Here is a 14,488-nt window from a genome sequence, read left to right on the forward strand (position 1 = left end):
GGCCATCGGAGGGCGAAAATTAGTCGGCTCCATGGGAACGAGGACGCTAGCAACGGAGCAGGTAAGTATAAAACTTTTTATAACTTCTGTATGGCTCATAATTAATGCACAATGTACATTACAAAGTGCATTATTATGGCCATACAGAAGTGTATAGACCCACTTGCTGCCGCGGGACAACCCCTTTAAGTTTATTTTGTACCGTTTCCTGCCCTCAGCTACTTTTGCCCAGTGTCAGAACATCCTGTTAAATGTGCAAAAAAGGACCAGACAACAATCAAGAATGTAATAGAAATAGAGCAGAAGCTAGTAGTCCATAGATAATGCCAAGAGCAAACACTAGTATACCATATGTAAGCAGAACTAAGAGATTTGAGTTCTGAAGAAGATATATTCGAAATGCTGAGTTCATCTACTTCATTTAACATCGTTTCTATGAAGCTGGAGTCTTAATACAATCGTCTTTACTCCACCTGAAACAGGTTTTTTGGGTTGGGTAAAAACTGCAGCCCTAATGATCCCAAAACTGTGAATTTCCCATTCTTCTTTACCCATCCTGAAATTCAAGCCATATGTGTACGACATATAATTATATAGAAAAGGGAGTGTTTGTAAAGGGAGGAAGCCAAAAAAAAAAAACCCTACATTACGTAAGAGCTGTCTATAAAACAAGCTGTCCGGCTGGAAAGAGAGGCTAGTTGTAAAACTGATAACATTTCTACTGACTGGAGATAAGAACACCTCCCGGACTTGCTTCCCTTGAAGAGGGGTAATGATTCATTACTAATGAATGACATCGTAATATTCCATGTTTGCAGATATTGATATACGCCGTATGGACTCATATTACATTATCTGCTAAATATTTTATCTCTACAGATACAGCAATGGCAGAAGTTCCAGATTTAAGTGATCTTCCTATGGATGTCAGGTAGTACTTTATATTCATCTAGCTTTGAAGAGATGTATTTTGGCTCTTTCTTACTTTTCAGTTTATTGGACACCATAAACAAGCAGGTTAGCTGCTGTTGATGAATCTGATTGTGAGCAGCGTAGGAATACCTTAAAGGGGCCGTGTGGGACTTCTGCTATTGATTACTTGTGCTGGAAGTAGATAGCGGTGTCAACATTGCAGCAGCCCAGTTGGCTAGTGCAGGTACAGCTCTCATTGAATTCAAGTCCCAGACAATCCCTTTAAAGGATCTTAGTATTGAAAAGATGCAGGGGTTATTAAAAGGGGTTTTCACACAACTTAAAATTGCTTCACAACCACTCTGTCCTTACTGGTTGCTGCTGACCAGGACATGTGACTACTGCAGCCAATCACTGGCTATAGAAGGGGTTATCCGGGGCTGACCTATCCTTAGGACCTGGCACCACTGCCAATCAGCTGTATGAAGAGGCTGTGGACTGCAGCCTCTTCAGAAATCTTATTGGTGGGAGTCCCATGTGCGGACCCCCACTGATCTACTATTGATGACCTGTCCTATGGAAACCCTCTTAAGGTGTTAATGAAGCAATCAGATTCACAGGTTGCAATTAGATACATAACAGTGCATCATTACGATGAAAAGAATTATGGGTTCATTATGAATTACATAAAAATGCTAAATTTTACATTTTCTCAAAATTCAGTTAAATGTACTTAAGTGTCACAGCTAAAAGGGGGTACTCGGGGTCGCCGGGGGGTGGGGGGTGCCGTGGGTGAGTGGGGGGTAGCAGCGGGGAACAGGGGGGAGCCCTCTCTCTCTCCCTCTCCCCCCCACTCCCCGCTGCAACCCTCCACTCACCCACGGCGCCCCCTGAATTTTTTCGCCCGAATACGGAAGTACTCGAAAATCGCGGTATTCGGGTGAAAAAGGGGCGTGGCCGAGCATGTTCGCTCATCTCTAGTAATAATGTATAATTTTATAAATAAGGATTGGATGTTTTTTGTTTCTTTTGCACTATTACAAATTTACATTGTTTTGTTTGTTTAGTGAAAATGACGAAGAATTTTATGCCAATGACGTCCCAAACAAAATGAAGGTAAATTACACTTGACAAGGTTTCTCATAAATGTATTAACCCTTTCCAAACCAATTTCCCCGCCGCCCCCACACTCCCCAGCTGTAATTTATTTTGGGTGGGCAAGCACTTTGTGGATTCCTTGGAAATACTCAACAGAAACACATGAAAATGACCCGTCATGATGATTTTATTAGCAACTTTTTGAAATTTAATTGTGAGTTATGAGTGTTTCACATCGGCCAGATCATTAGTAATAATCCTGTAAATATATGTATATTGATGTAAAATATACATTTATGTAATAAGACTTGATTCATTTATAAATTCTCTAATAATGGATATATATCTCTGTAATACAGTGCCATACAGAAGCATCCTATAACATATGTGTATAGCATGTTTCTAACACTATGCAGAACAGCTCTCCGATGTCGGAGGCTTGTCTGCAAATGTATATTACAGTATGCAGGACAGCGCTTCGAAATTGGAGCGCTGTCCTGCGTGGTGTTAGAAGCATTTGTCGAACCTCACCCGACATGGGAGCTATGCAGGCCAATCTCAATGTCGGACGAGGTCCAACACTAAACTGGAAAGGGTTGAAGGGGATGTCTAGTGTGGAACACTTATTTCTAAATATTCTATTAGGATATTCTGAGTTAATAGGGGGATGTTCTTCTTCAGGACTTGCATCTATGATCAGAGAATGGTGCCTCTTGTTTTGGAGAGAAAGGAATCGTGAACGTTTGTGGACATGGAGGCGCAAGGCTCATGAAACGGTATTCAAGTAGGTAGTTTTACCCAGTTCTTCTTTATTAAAAAGTAAAAAAAAACCCAGACAATATTTAATGCTTCCTCAGAAATGGCTGTAATGGGTGCGGGATATATAGCAGAGGTTTCTCCTATCCTCGCTACCATTCTGGTATACCCACTGTTCTCGAGAACGGTAGCGAGGATAGGAGAAACATCTATTACTGTCATTTCTGAGGAAGGGGCTGCGTCCCCAAAATGTGTTAAACATTGGCTGTTTTGTAAGTCTTTAACAAAGAAGAACCGAGTAAAACTACCTACTTGAATACCATTTCATGAGAGTTGCGGCTCCATTTCCACAAATTTCCACAATTCCTTTCTATTTGATACGCTCCATTACTAACAGTTTGGCGTTAGTGGACTGGCAGCACCTCAGTTTATTTCATTTATTTTTTCCTATAAGGAAAACCATCTTTCCTGCACAGCAGCAGCAGAAGCAGCTCCACCCTTATTGTTATTTACTCATTGGAGGACTTTGTACTTTTATGCATTACACAAAATTAGCGAGTTTGCTAACTTTTCTAAAATGTATACGAGCACTTTTAAAAGGGGATGTGAGAGAAGATCTGCAAAACTTTGAATTGTCCCTTACTTCCTTGCATAGAAAGGGAAGCCGTAGCCTATTCATGGCACTGGTTTATTAAAACTAATGCAAAGGATAAGAACAGAAGTGGTCCATAGCAATCAGATTCCACCTCTCAGAGGTCCTTTGAAAAATGAAATCCGATCTGATTGGTTACTATTAGCAATCTTGCTGTGTGACTTGTGTCTGTTTTGTGCAGCTTGCTGTGTGACTGGTGTCCAGTGTTTGGCTGGCGGCCAGACATTAGGTGTGGATAGCCCTGTAGGGTGTATATGGTGTGAACAGTGTCATGTTCTGTATGTCTGAGCAGGTGGCTAGACATGAGGAGTGACACAGTCCTGTTATATGTGGTTGGGTGTCTGGCATGCTAACCCTAGTGTGTCGCTGTGTGAATAATGTCTTGTGCTGCCGGTTTAGTGTCTTGCTAGAGTAGGGACTGCAAGACATGAGGGGCCTTGCAGCTTAAGTTCATTGGCCAATATACGAACTAACACCTCGCTTTTATATTCAGCGTTACCATCTGCTGTGGAGTGTGAGGTTGTGTGGTGAGTTGTGCATTTTGTCAGTTCCGCCTGGATGTGAGTATCCCCGTTAGGGAGAACAGGGCCAAGGTTCTGGCGTGGGGCTGCCTTTATAGAGGCGATTGCCCTGCATAGTAGGTAGGGCCATGTCATCCTCCCTGCAGCATAGGGCCAGCCCCCCCCCCCCCCCCGACTCGTGTCTCTGGGTCACGTTCGTGTTGGCCCCGTCCTTAATAGCTCACACGAACATAACACTTACATTCTGTGCATGGCCATCCTGAAGCAGGAGCCAGCTGTGATTGATAGTTGGCCTCCCACTTCAACAGCGAGGATTGATAAGAACAGCGATCCCCATTGTTAACCCTCTATATTCCATGATCTATGTAGATTGTGGCATGTAAAAGGGTTGAACAGCGTGCTCCCTCTGTGACGGCATCCCAGATATTTGGTATCATTGTATCCGTGATAAGCTGTACAAGAAATTGAACACACTATTTATCCTGCATGGCAAAAACTATTTAAAAAAAAAACTAAAAAAACAAAGGCAAAATGCTTATTTTGTTCACTTTGCCTCCCAAAAAAATGTAATACAAGTGATCAAAAAAGCCAAATATACCCTTAAGATGGTACAATCAAAACTGCAGCTCGTCATGCGAAAAAAAAAAGCCCATACAGAGCTCCGTCCATAGAAAAACAAAACAGTCATGGGACTTTGTATACAAAGAAGAAAAAAATAATTTCCAAAAAAAAGGGGTTTTATTGTTCAAAAGTGGAAAAAACTAATAAATTTATCATTGTGATTGTACTAAACCGCAGAAAAAAAAACTTAGCATGTCACTTATGCTGCATGATTAACGCTGTTGGGGAAAAAAATTGCAAAATTGATGTTTTTTCTCTCCCTGCCCTCCAAAAAAAATTTATAAAAGTTTTACAGTACATAATACATACCCCGAAAAAATGTACCAATAAAAACTACAAATTGCTACGCAAAAAACAAGCCCTCATACGGTCATGTCAACCGAAAATTTAAAAAGTCATGGCTTTTGAAAAGTGGAGATGAAAAGCCCCCAAAATTGGCGCGTCCTTTGGGGGAAAATAGGCCGTGTCCTTAAGGGGTTAATACATCTCTCACAATAGGCTGAGGACCTACTACAGCCTTGTGTCTTCAGGGTGTATTACATCTAACTACAATTCCCATGATGCACATAATATAAGGTGAAGGATTTATGAAAGAGCCCTGTAAGAACCCTATCTAATTTTAATCCACAGGCCAGTAAGCATTTACACTGCCATGAAAACCGGGTGACTTGTCTTCCCAAAATAAAGCTGGACATAAGAAAACCAGAAAAATTAGTGCGTTCATACAAGAAAGTGTTCACTGCAGTTGCGGAAACATTGAAGGAAAGTGGAGGATCCAAAAGTCAGTGTTTGATCTATGATGATGACCTGCTGACTCCAGGAAATGGTAAGACCATTTAATGATATACAGTAACTGCAATAGGTCATATGTCAAAAAAAAATAAAATTCTAATTTTGGTTTATTGCACCCTGGTGGCCAATCCCGTGAACTACACCCACTGCAATATGTCGTATGTTAACAGACCAATGAGAAACCGTCAAATTCCCTCTCTATCTATAGGACGAATCAAGATGATGAAGGCAAAATGGGAATGTTTTTTGTCTCGCTTGTAAAGATTGGTAGATTTGACATACAACCTATCGCAGTTACCACAACGACATAGCTTTGTACAAAATCTCCACAAGGGAATACATTATAAGGTGTTCTTAAGGCCTTCTTCACACAGGCGACACGATATCACCGCGAGAAAATCATAGCAATATCGCATTGGCAGTCCGTTGCAAGTGGTGCTACAAAGTTGCACGACTTTATAGCACCACCTGCGAGGATTTTTTGGGGGGATGAGGGTTGTGACTTGAAAGATAAGCCCAACACCGAAAATAAGCCCTAGCTTATCACAATTCCCGCATCCAGAAAGAGATGGCTGTGACTGGTTCACAAGCACCCTGGCTTAGCCAATCATTGCCAGCTTTCAATGAACCAATCACAGCCATTCATTCATTCATTGAATGGCTGTGATTGGTTCAACGAGCACTGGATCTGATTGGCTGAGCCACAGCACTCATCAACCAATCACAGCCGGGGATTTTCATCCTGCAATCCAGGAAGGGTTGACAGAAGACTTCAAGCAAGTGCTGGGGAGCTTCAGGGGAGACACACGCAGGAGATGACAGCGCCTCTTAGGTGATGTATTATTTTATTTTTTTTTTCTTCAGCTAGGGCTTAGTTTAGGGCTTTGACAGTAGGATTTCCTACTGTCAAAGTTGCATCGCATGAAAATCATGTTTTTGGAGAGGAAGGCTCCATAGGGAAACATGGGCTACAAAACCTTGCAATTGGCGTGCATATCGTGAAACCCGCAAGGTTTTTGACTTGTAATGTTGCATGCTACAAAATCTCGCAAATGTGAAGGAACCCATAGGAAAGCATGGGCTTCACATACATGCGATTTGTAGCATTGTCGCAACGCGTGACTTTGTTGCTCATGTGAAGGAGGCCTTAGATGTATATATTAGGCCAGTTTCACATCTGCGCTGGAACCTCAAGCTGGAGGTTCCATCACAGATCCGGCTCAAAATACCAAAGTTTGAGGAGTGGCTGTATATAGCATTTGACATTCAGCTGAAAAGGATATACGGGAGGAGCAAATGTAATAAAACCAAAAGGCTGGAAATAAGGCGCAACCCTTAAAGAGACATGCACATACACAGGTGTTTGCCATTAAAATTTCTCAGTTTTTATTTGGTAGAATGAGCTTAAAAACTGCATTTTGAAGCAACGCAATGCTTCTTCTTCAGTATTGCTGGGGACACGCACCCGAATATAGCAGGACAGGCGCTGGACATGCAGGGCGGGGGAAGCACTGTCCTGTTCAGCTGTTCTCAGCCAACATCATTACTCTATATTTGCATTATAACTAGAGATGAGCGAGCATACTCGCTAAGGACAATTAGTCAAGCGAGCATTGTCCTTCCTTATTAAAAGTTGAGTAGAAACCCACCTAGACATGGGAAGAACATACAAACACACGTGTCCTTATTCAGATATGACCCCAGGATCCCAGGGCTTCAAGAACATTGTGTTATCCATGCACAGGTTCACATTATGGCTACAATACAAGAATTCTAAGAGGAGAGCTGCAGTGTAAAGCATGGAAGATGGATAGTGGCCCCTGATAGCATTAGAAACGAGCCAGGATGTGAATTTCTAGACTATAATAAGCAAAGCTGAGTTGGAATCTCCAAAAGGCAGCCAAGTTCTGCTGAGATTTTAGCTACCGGTAGTTCTTGGCATATTTTTAGTTTATGGTGATGTTTTCCTGTAAGTCACTATTAAGTAGGACGTGTTTAACCCGCTTTCCTTCTATTAACAGAAAATGTTACCGTAAGTAGAGTCGATATTAAAGAGGCGGCTCCACTTAAGTTCGCATACAATAGTACATCACAGCACAATATTCGAGACTCCAATGATAAAGCCTTAATAATGGAAGGCAATGATTCTATTGTGGCCGTATATTTAGAAGGGGAGAATGTTCAGCTGGAATGTAAGTCTTATTAACATCTAATACCATTACAAATAATATCATTATTGAGGATAAACATGTAAATGCAGCTTTACCTTTAGAAAAGCTGCAGGGCAGTGGTACTACCCATATATATATATATATATATATATATATATAATTTTTTTTTTTTTTTTTAAATTTAATTTATTTATTTTATTTTACCTTACATTGTTACTGATTTTTGAAACTATTTTTTCTTTTAACATCTATATCATGATGTGATATAGGTCCTCTGGTAATCATTCACATTTCTTTTTTTATTTCACTTTCCCACTTCAGCTGGGGCATCCAAAGGCGTCCCAGTTACAGGGGAAAACATCCCCTTGCAGTGACAATAGTTACTAACAGAGCTCATTAGGGTCTGCTAGGACCCTGCAGCTCTGCTGTGGCAGGGGTCACCCGGCAGTCACGTGATCCCCGGGAAAAGTGTTACTTCCGCTTTCTCTCTTCAAAACATAGTACTCATTGAGTCCCAAGGAATATTAACACTATCACTGAAGGGGACCCCTTTAAAACATAACTTTTATTAAATAATATCTAAAATATATTTGGACTAAATAGGGTAGACAAACAAACAATCACGTGTATAGAGTGGATGATGAGAGAAGTGGTTATACATCCACCACTCTCTATAATGCTAGGATTGCTCTCCAGCCTACCATCCAGGCTGGAGACTCTGTCAGTCCTTGTTTGTTATTTTTTCTATGGGGTTATGGGGTTACTGCCTATTAGGAACTTTAGAGTGAGATTGTTCACAGATATCCAGTAAAGTCTTAAGCTAGGTGCAGTCGTACTCCTGTTAGTCAGGTGAGGACAGATTTAATGAGAGATGCTTTCATTTAGATTCATTTGCAAGATTAATTTTTGCACATTCACGAGAATTCCATTTTATTTTAGATACTCTGTGTCTCCTTCCATTTTTCACTCTAGCAATTAATCTGATGTAGGAAGTTTATAAGTACCTATTTTTTCTTTTTCGCTCCTCCTTTTTAAGGTATTAAGAATTTCCTTCACTTGATTAATGAAGGATTCTCTTTTGTAGTGATACCTCATTTATACATCAAACACATGACAGATTGGTTATGCACTTCTATAGAGGTCTTTTTTCAAGAGGGGTGTTTGTGGACTACTAATAGTTTCCTAGTATCTGATATAAGACACAACTGGTGCTGGAGATACTATTGTAAGCCATCCTAGCATTATAGAGAGTGGTGGATGTATAACCACTTCTCTCATCATCCACTCTATACACGTCATTGTTTGTTTGTCTACCCCATTTGGTCCAAATATTTTTTAGATATTAATGAATAAAAGTTATGTTTCAAAGGGGTCCGTCCCCTCCAGTGGTAGTGGAAAGAAGGAGGAAACCGTTAAAAACTGCTTCTGCCTTCTCCTCCATTAGTCACAGCTGAGGACCTAACCTTCTCCTGCTAGATTGCATGAGCTTTAATCCTTTTTTCCCCAGGACCAAGTGCCGTAAATTTATTGTCCTTGGTCCTTTAGGCCTCATGTCCACGGGGAAAATCAGGCCCGCTACGGAATCTCCATGTAGAATCCGTAGCGGGTCCCTCCAGCCCTGCGGACATGAGCGCTTAAAATAAGAATAAACTCACCTCTCGCACGCTCCGGATCTTCCCTTCGCCGCGGCTTCATCTTCTCTCCGTTGCGGCCGGATCTTCTTTCTTCGGCCCGGCGGATGTGCATGGCACGTCGGTTGCGTGCCGCGCGCATGCGCCGGCCCGAAGAAAAAAGATCCAGCCGCGACGGAGAGAGAAGATGAAGCCGCGGCGAAGGGAAGATCCGGAGCAGGTGAGTATATTCTTATTTTAGGTCTCCCGCGGATCCGGACGGCTTCAATAGAAGCCTGTGGGAGCCGTTCCCGCGGGAGACCCGCACGAAAATGGAGCATGGTCCAGATTTTTTCATGCTCCATTTTTAAAAAATTACTTTTATTGACCATCCGCGGGTATTTATCTACCCGTGGGTGGTCAATGCATCCCTATGGGATGCGGATCCACGGGCAGGAGAAGAGTTAAAATCCGCTGCGGATTTTAATTCTTTTTTTGCCCGTGGACATGAGGCCTAAGGGATTAAAGGAGTTGTACCACCAATAGAAGCTGCCACCTATCCACAGGATAGAGGATAACTAGCTGATCATTGGGGAAACAACTGTCGGGCCCTCCACCAATCTCCAGAACTCGGGGCTGACAGGTCCCTACGTGAATGGGTTCTGAAATGACCTCCATTCATGCTTGGTAAGCACCTAGTGTTTGGTTATTTTTGGGTAAAGTAGTGTCAGAGGTGCAGCTCTCTTTATGCTGTGCATGTAACATGTAAAAGTAATAGTGCATTGTTCACACTATGTCTTTCTTTGCAGTAAAAATAAACATGAATACTTATATTGAACCACATCCTGACAGCAACAAACGTCCAGTCACATTGGGAATTGTAGGCCACAATCTCTATCTATGCTGCACTGCAGAAGAAGGGGTCACAAGTGGGGTGCTCCGACTCACAGTGAGTATTCTTAGAATAGATTTCTTCTTATCCCATTCCTGACCTCAACTTGCAAATACACGCCATACGATCATGAAGGATGTATAAAATGAGCTAAGGAGTTGAGTCCGATCAATATCCATTGGCCATCAGCTGCTTGACAGCTGACAACAGCCGGCAACTGCCACAATTGGAGTTAGCTTCAATCACGGCAGTTAATTATTTAGACACCACCTCCATCGTCCCATCGCTCTGCTTGGGACATAATTTTGGGGTGCCAATAGGTTAGCATGTAAGCCCAAAGCCTAGTGAAGGTTCCCAGTGCTGCCACGCATGGATGCCTATTAAGCCCTGCATGTAGCAGGGCTTAATAAGCAACATTGAAGCTTACTATATGCTACACTACTGTAGTTTGCAGTCTATTACAAAAAAATAACTCAGAAAACCTCTTTATGGTCACCTAGTTTCCAAAAAAAAGCAAATTCTTACTTCAAAATCCACCCTTTAGGTACCATCTACCTCTCTTGATGATCAGCTTCGTAAATAAATGATGCTTCGTCTGGGTGAACAGTATTTGAACATAAGTAGCTACATATACAAAAGCCTCGTCTGGCGCAGAGTATTAAGGCAGCAAAATGCAGTCCTAAGCTCTCGCTCACGATTTTAGGACTGCATTCCTAATTGTGGGTTCAATCCCCACATGGTTCAGGTAGCCTGCTCAAGGTTGACTCAGCCTTCCATCCTTCCGAGGTCGGTATGAGTACCCAGCTTGGTGGGGGATAAAGATGACTGGGGAAGGCAATGGCAAACCACCCACAAAAACAGTTTGCCAAGAAAATGTCACAATGTGACGTCACCCCAGGAGCCAGTCACAACTCGGTGCTTGCACCAGGGAACTATACAAGAAATCCTACCTACTATACAGGCTTGTTTTTGCTCCTCCTCTCAGTCAAGAAACATGACTGTCCAAACAGAGCCAGACCGTGTAAGGACACACTCCATTCATACATTTCCAGGAGGAATAACTGAGAAGCAGAACACAAGAGTTCTAAGAAAAAATGTTCTAGCATTGTTACTGAATTGCTAAAATATGTGTGATTGAGCAAACTTTCGGGAATTTCTCGCAGCCTTTGTCAGGCTGAATGAAACTAGTTTGGATGGCACATAATTATAACATACAGATGCAGAGGGGAGGCGGACACACTCCTCTTGATCTAAATAAATGTTCAACACAAAAATTTGAGACTGTTTTGAACTCAAAACTTAAAACAGACAAACAGAGCTAAGCCATACATCGTAAATCAGTCCACTGAGTTCAGGACAGTTTTATGATGTGTCTTATCTCTCCTTCAACCTGCACATGGAAGGAGATGCAGCACCACCTAGTGAATGGAAACATTATTACAAGTCAAGTTCTGAATTTTTATGAAGTTTTAAAGCAAATTTTTATTTAAAATTATGATACGGAGGAGGACATCCCTCTTGACCGCCTTCAGACCATTCATATTTTCCACTTATGCAAGAATCGCGGGCTGAGGTTCATTCCATTCTTGAGAGTATCAAACATGACCATAAATGTGTACTCCCAAATTCTTCTGTGATGCTGCGACTTGAAATTGCCCTTTAGTATGATAACTCTCATCTGCTCTATGCTGTGTCCCTGACCACAAAAATGTTTTGCCACAGGTAGTTCAGTCTTTCCCTCTGTAATTAAGTGGCGATGAGATCTCATCCTGGCTCTCAGTTTTTGTCCTGTTTCCCCGATATAAAGCCCCCCAACAGGACATTTACTGCACAGGATCAGGTACACCTCATCAGACGTGGAACTTGTGAATGTCCCTGTGATCTTATAGTCCTGCTGTGTGTTGGGGATTTGTATCCTGTCCATAGTCAGTATATGTGAGCAGGTCTTACAGCTCCTTACCTTACAGGGATATGTTCCTTTTTGTGTGTCAGAGGGCAAAGCACTCCTGATTTTACAGTTCCTCTAATTAGGAGGTTGCCTATAACACAGAAGGGGAGGGTCTAGGAATATGGTTTTCAGATGGTCATTCTTGTGTAGGGTATGATCATAATTTTTTTTCTTTTTTTTTTGCTTTAAAACTTCATAAAAATTCAGAACTCGACTTGTAATAATGTTGCCATCCACTAGGTGGTGCTGCATCTCCTTCCAGGTTGAAGGAGAAATAAGTGCATGTTGCTGGAGAAATAAGACACATCATAAAACTGTCCTGAGCTCAGTGGACTGATTTATGATTTACGTCTCCACTTTGTTTGTCTGTTTTAAGTTTTGAGTGCAAAACAGCCTCAAATTTCTGTGTGTAAACATTTATTTAGATCAAAAGGAATGTGTCCCCCTCCCCTCTGCATGTTATAATTATGTGCCATCCGAACTAGTTGCATTCATTAGCCTGACGAAGGGGGTGAGATATCCCCGAAAGCTCCCTGTAACATCATGTATTTTTGTTAGCCATTAAAAGGTATCATATCTACAAGATTACGTGGTTTCTCTCACACTTCATTCTGGCTAACACGATACCAAACCTTTTTCTTTTTGCTAAAACAGACATGTCAGATGACACATCCTCATTAACTTTCTGATGTATGCTAAATGGTATTCCCTGAATCCTAACCTTATCATTTGCGTCTTTCATTTAGGAAGTTGATGACATAAAAAGTAAGGAGAACGAATTGTTACCCTTCATCTTCTACTGCAGAATTTCAAGTAATCTTAGCACTTTTGAATCGGCAGCCTTTCCTGGTTATTATTTAAGCACATCTCCAGAGGAGCGCGAGAAGCTGCAGATACGGCCGGACGATCAAATGTTTCTGACGACTTTCCAAGTGTCATAGTTGTCAAGTGTGAATAGTTGACAAGTCTGAGAAGCGGACATGTATGTACTATTTACAGAGTGGAATTATTCTTAGTTCAGATCTCCTTGAACTTTTTCTTCTGTGACCCCTGCATCCTAACTAGGGTCACACTTGGCCCTCCACATCTATGCCAAAACAGGGACATATAGATGAGGTGTGAATAAGATGCAGCGGCAATTCCCTATAACAGTAGCAAGCACATAAGAGTCATTGTGCAACCAGTCAGTACAACACTTACCTTGCCATGCAAGACTAACCTCAGGGGTGCACTACCTATACATACCACTAAGGCTGAACAGTTGCTACTGGCTCTGATGACTTGGGCACCTTGCACTGCAACACCAAATCTAGTTTATGGATAGGACAGTGTTATATAGGCAACAGTATGGGAGTGTTATTTTTACGCTTTATGTCTGATTGTATTATTTGGGAATAGAGATGAGCGAACGTACTCATTTCGAGTAATTACTCGATCAAGCACCGCGATTTTCGAGTACTTCCATACTCGGGTGAAAAGATTCGGGGGGCGCCGGGGGAGGCGTGGTGAAGCGGGGGGTAGCAGCGGGGAACAGGGGGGAGCCCTCTCTCTCTCCCTCTCCCCCCCCCCACTCCCCGCTGCAACCCCCCACTCACCCATGGCGCCCCCCGAATCTTTTCGCCCGAGTACGGAAGTACTCGAAAATCGCAGCACTCGGGCGAAAAAGGGGCGTGGCCGAGTAGGTTCGCTCATCTCTATTTGGGAACTATATGGTATAATGCAAGGAGTATGGACGCCTGCACACGGGCAGATTTGCATTGCGGAATCCACCCTTGGATTCTGCAGCAAATACTGTCCATAGCATGCTATAGAAAAAATTATTCTTTCTGCACACGAGTGGAAATCAATTGCGATTTACGCTCGCGGAGGAAAAATCGCAGCATGCTCTATTTTTCTACGGATTCTGTGTGGACTGCTTCCATTGAAGTGGCCGCCCTTCCGCAAGTAACATTGTGGAAAGCTCACACGCACTACCATCATCGCCTAGCAACAGTGTGGGAGAATCTGTACTGCGCGTGTCTGACGGCGAGCCGTTTGTACCATCTACAGTACAGAAAACAAAGACGACTGGCAGGTACGCAGGGTCGCTGGCCCCGGTCAGGGCCGGATGCCACTGTGGGATTCCGTGTTCAGAATCTGACTCTGCCGTGTGCAGGCGGCCTGACTAAGTGAAGAGTGTATGTTATTTATAGCTATATTTAATAATATTAAGAATATTTATTATGCAGGATGTTATATTTAACTTATTACATTGTTTTATATTAGAGTTATGTGTTTTAGATTTATGTTTTTCACAAACCCAATTCCAAAAAAGTTGAAATAATGTGTAAAATGTAAATAAATGTAAAGAAAAACAGAATGCAATGATTTGGAGATTTCATATAATCATATTTTATTCCCTATAGAACAAAAAAAAACACATAAAAAAATGAAAATGAACTCATTTATAAATTGGAAAGTAAGCGGTACTAATGAAAAACAGTTGGGGTGCCAAATTTTCTATTGTCACTTGAGT

General features: G+C 42.0%; 1 protein-coding gene across 1 annotated transcript; it reads left to right on the plus strand.

The window, feature by feature from the left end:
• The first annotated feature begins 681 nt into the window (after positions 1-681).
• Positions 682-13,417, plus strand: LOC136610815 (interleukin-1 beta-like). The gene is made up of 7 exons (XM_066590012.1): positions 682-769; positions 880-931; positions 1,980-2,028; positions 5,191-5,386; positions 7,374-7,544; positions 9,943-10,082; positions 12,720-13,417. Exons 2-7 carry the CDS (start codon positions 888-890, stop codon positions 12,912-12,914), a joined length of 795 nt encoding a protein of 264 aa, XP_066446109.1. The 5' UTR covers positions 682-769; positions 880-887; the 3' UTR covers positions 12,915-13,417.
• Positions 13,418-14,488: the final 1,071 nt, after the last annotated feature.

The sequence above is a fragment of the Eleutherodactylus coqui genome, chromosome 2 (assembly GCF_035609145.1).
Source record: "Eleutherodactylus coqui strain aEleCoq1 chromosome 2, aEleCoq1.hap1, whole genome shotgun sequence".
In the NCBI taxonomy this organism is placed as follows: domain Eukaryota; kingdom Metazoa; phylum Chordata; class Amphibia; order Anura; family Eleutherodactylidae; genus Eleutherodactylus; species Eleutherodactylus coqui.